General features: G+C 42.2%; 1 protein-coding gene across 1 annotated transcript; it reads left to right on the forward strand.

Moving 5' to 3' along the window:
- Window positions 1-1438: 1438 nt before the first annotated feature.
- RAG1 (recombination activating 1) lies at window positions 1439-4549 on the forward strand. The gene has a single exon (XM_009461626.1). The coding sequence runs from the start codon at window positions 1439-1441 to the stop codon at window positions 4547-4549; it is 3111 nt and encodes a 1036-aa protein (XP_009459901.1).
- Window positions 4550-4768: the final 219 nt, after the last annotated feature.

A 4768-nucleotide genomic window follows, 5' to 3' on the forward strand; every position in this document is an offset into this window, starting at 1 on the left:
CCTTACAGGAATCCAGATACATGACATCTGTAGCTCTTCCCTCATCCAGTGATGTAGTTACTCCATCATAGAAGGCCACTAGGTTAGTCAGGCAGGACTCGCCCTTGATGAAGCCTTGCTGGCTGTCTGGAATAATGAGGGAAGGACACCTTCCAAATAGACAATGAACTGAGATTTCTAGCAAGTTACGTGAATTGCTAAGTGGCGATATAATCGGTTAAAGAAACCACAGCCATACCCACGTCTAGTTCTAGTATGTAGCCTTAATGTATAGTTTTCCTCATTTTTATTACTCACCAAACCAGATCAGTAAAACCAAAATAAATCAGAAAGCATAACTGAATCTTCTCTGTGCTGTTTGTTTACTTTGTGCTCTTCTCATAGGCAGGTAATGAAAAATAGGTTAGTCACTTTTGTTGTTTTTCTACACAATTTTGTTTTCTAGGTCTGATGCAGTAGCAAAAAGTTTCAGTGTTTGAGGTGAAAGTCTTGTATTTATTTTTATACAATACCATATTTCCATGGCAACCACATTGATATTACTTTTGGCTGCATCTCTATGAAAGCTAAAATTGGGGTCAAATTTGAACAGACATTTTCAGCTTTCCAGTACCAGTAATCCTTACAGACAGAGTTCTCAGCAGGGTACTTAAACAGACGACTAACTTACAATGCATAAATATTCTCTCTAGAGCAAATCTGCAGCCAGTATAAATTGCTGTATTTCCTTTAAAGCCAGGGAACTATAGTGCTTTCCATCAACAGAGGATACACTCCTCCTGCTTTAATGGAGCTACTCACATTCATTAAGCACATGCTAAAGTATCTTATAAAACTGGGGCCTTAATGAAGTCTACAGTGGGATCAAGTAGTATGTGCTGCTCTGCCCACGTAGAATGGCATGTATTAGACACTTCAGATCAGATCAAGGACTAACAAGAGGTGTGAGAGCAGTGGTCTTGCTGATTTAGATAATACAGCATGAAGCAGACAGAATTCTATCTGTCAGACACAAATCAAGTTCAGTTTCATATAAAAAAGTCAGCGAACTTTCTGAATGTAATTCTGTTGCCTGTAGTAGCTTTACCTATGGTAAGCTCAGTCAGGTATAGGAAGGAAGGGGCAGATTTGGATATTCATACTGGATGACTAAAGGCTTTATGTAAGGTGCATTGGTGATCTAATAGACATGTGGATGCCTCAGGATCAAAGTCAAAACACATTTGGGTACTTATCTGAGATACTGAGTGGACAGTCATGTCTGGGCCTCTCAATTCAGTAGGTGTCTTGGATGAGTAACTCATTTTCAAAACATTTCTCAGTTAAAGTGATAGAACTGTTCTATTAAAAACCATGGCATTATTATTAATTTTGGAAGATAAGCTAACTTACAGCTTCTTTCTCTTTCTTAGGTGATCTGGTTTCTGCCAGATTGCAGATGTCAGTAGCATCACAAATGGACCTGCCTGAAGAAATTCAGCATCCGTATACAAAATTTTCTGAATGGAAATTCAAGCTGTTTAAAGTGAGATCATTTGAAAAAACGCCTTCTGATGACAGCCAGCACATAAAAAAGGATCAGACAGAAGAGGTTGCTTCTTTAAACAAAGAAATCATACTGTGTAAAGATGAAACAGTGCCAAGAGGAGAAAAGATGGACTTAATGGGCAATAGACAGGCACTTGAGAAAGATGCCAATGACATGACAACAAAAGACAATAATGCTCATCAGAACAATCTGAAGCAACTTTGCCGCATCTGTGGAGTTTCATTTAAAACTGATTGTTACAAGAGAACTCATCCAGTGCATGGGCCGGTGGATGATGAAACTCTGTGGCTTCTGAGAAAGAAAGAGAAAAAAGCAACCTCTTGGCCAGATCTTATCGCTAAGGTTTTTAAGATTGATGTGCGAGGGGATGTTGATACTATACATCCCACCCGATTTTGTCACAACTGTTGGAGTATTATCCATAGAAAATTCAGTAATACTCCATGTGAAGTATATTTTCCTAGGAACAGCACAATGGAGTGGCAACCCCACTCCTCAAACTGTGATGTGTGCCACACTACCAGTCGAGGAGTCAAGAGAAAAAGCCAGCCACCCAGTGTACAGCATGGCAAACGTGTGAAGAACATTGCAGAACGTGCTCGAATAAACAAAGGTGTAAAGAGCCAAGCACAGATAAACAACAAAAATGTAATGAAAGAGATTGTCAATTGCAAGAATATACATCTCAGCACCAAGCTGCTTGCAGTTGATTACCCAGTAGATTTCATTAAATCCATCTCTTGCCAGATCTGTGAGCATATTTTGGCAGATCCAGTGGAAACCACGTGTAGACACATGTTTTGCAGAACTTGCATCCTTAAATGTATCAAGGTTATGGGCAGCTATTGCCCCTCCTGCTGGTATCCTTGCTTCCCTACTGATCTGCTAACCCCAGTGAAATCCTTCCTGAACATCCTTGATAGCCTGGGTATAAGATGCCCTGTAAAGGAATGTGATGAAGAGATCTTGCATGGAAAATATGGCCAACACCTCTCCAGCCACAAGGAGATGAAAGATAGAGAGCTTTACAGCTACATAAATAAAGGTGGCCGACCGAGGCAGCATCTCCTGTCTTTGACCAGGAGAGCTCAGAAACATCGTCTGAGAGAACTGAAACGTCAAGTCAAGGCTTTTGCTGAGAAAGAAGAGGGTGGCGATATAAAGGCTGTATGCATGACTTTGTTCCTGCTAGCTTTAAGAGCAAAAAATGAACACAGACAAGCAGATGAATTGGAGGCTATAATGCAAGGGAGGGGATCTGGACTTCACCCTGCTGTCTGCCTGGCAATCCGAGTCAACACGTTTCTCAGTTGTAGCCAATATCATAAAATGTATAGAACGGTAAAAGCTGTAACTGGGAGGCAGATCTTCCAGCCTTTGCATGCTCTTCGCACTGCTGAGAAAGCCCTCCTACCAGGTTATCATCCATTCGAGTGGAAACCTCCCTTGAAAAATGTATCCACTAACACAGAAGTAGGAATTATAGATGGACTATCAGGATTGCCACTCTCAATTGATGACTACCCAGTAGACACAATTGCAAAGAGATTTCGATATGATGCAGCCTTGGTTTGTGCCTTAAAGGACATGGAGGAGGAAATCTTGGAAGGCATGAAAGCAAAAAACCTGGATGACTATTTGAACGGTCCCTTCACTGTGGTAGTAAAAGAGTCCTGTGATGGAATGGGAGATGTCAGTGAGAAGCATGGAAGTGGGCCTGCTGTCCCAGAGAAGGCTGTTCGCTTTTCTTTCACAGTCATGAACATTGCTATAGCACATGGGAATGAAAGCAAGAGGATCTTCGAAGAAGTAAAGCCCAATTCAGAGTTGTGTTGCAAGCCCTTGTGCCTTATGCTGGCTGACGAATCGGATCACGAAACTCTGACGGCAATCCTGAGCCCCCTCATAGCAGAAAGAGAGGCTATGAAAAACAGTGAACTGCTACTTGAAATGGGAGGCATCCTGAGAACATTCAAATTCATCTTTAGGGGTACAGGGTATGATGAGAAACTTGTGCGGGAAGTGGAAGGGCTGGAGGCCTCAGGTTCCACTTACATTTGTACCCTGTGTGATGCAACCCGCCTGGAGGCGTCCCAGAATTTGGTCTTTCACTCCATAACCAGGAGCCACGCTGAAAATCTGGAACGATATGAAATATGGAGGTCCAACCCATATCACGAATCTGTTGATGAGCTCCGTGACAGAGTGAAGGGTGTTTCAGCCAAACCTTTTATTGAGACTGTTCCCTCCATAGATGCATTGCACTGTGACATTGGCAACGCAACAGAATTCTACAGGATTTTCCAGATGGAGATTGGTGAAGTTTACAAGAATCCTGATGTGTCTAAAGAGGAGAGGAAGAGGTGGCAGTTGACTCTTGACAAACACCTCAGGAAGAAGATGAACTTGAAGCCTGTGATGAGGATGAGTGGAAATTTTGCTAGAAAGCTCATGTCCAAAGAGACAGTAGAAGCAGTATGTGAATTAATAAAGTGTGAGGAAAGGCACGAAGCCCTAAAAGAACTAATGGACCTTTATCTGAAGATGAAGCCAGTGTGGCGATCTTCATGCCCTGCCAAGGAGTGTCCAGAATTGCTGTGCCAGTATAGCTACAATTCACAGCGTTTTGCTGAGCTCCTATCTACAAAGTTCAAGTACAGATATGAAGGCAAGATTACAAATTATTTCCATAAAACTCTTGCTCATGTTCCTGAAATCATTGAAAGAGATGGGTCCATTGGGGCCTGGGCAAGTGAAGGAAATGAGTCTGGAAACAAACTGTTCAGGAGGTTCCGAAAAATGAATGCCAGGCAGTCCAAATGCTATGAGATGGAGGATGTCTTGAAGCATCACTGGCTATATACCTCTAAGTACCTCCAGAAGTTCATGAATGCTCATAAAACATTAAAAAGCCAGGGCTTCACCATTGATCCAGAGGATAGTTTAGGTGACTCGTTGCCACTGGAGGTCTTGGAAAGCAATGATTCAGTGGAACTCTAAATGTAAAGCGCATTTGGTTTTGGGTTTGTGATGGTGTCTTCCTGCAAGGAGGCAGCTGCTTCTTCAGGCCTGTAGAGGTACAGGGAAGTCTGAAACAATCATTTTTACACTCCCTGTTACAGGTGCTGAGTGGAGTTTAATAAACACCATGTCTGTTGGGAGTTTCCAAGAGGCAAGTGGTGCATTTACCAGTTATGTGAGATGAAAGCAGAAATTGCA

The sequence above is a fragment of the Nipponia nippon genome, unplaced genomic scaffold (genome assembly GCF_047370975.1).
Source record: "Nipponia nippon isolate SJK-2023a ecotype South Korea unplaced genomic scaffold, ASM4737097v1 scaffold_10, whole genome shotgun sequence".
Taxonomy (NCBI): domain Eukaryota; kingdom Metazoa; phylum Chordata; class Aves; order Pelecaniformes; family Threskiornithidae; genus Nipponia; species Nipponia nippon.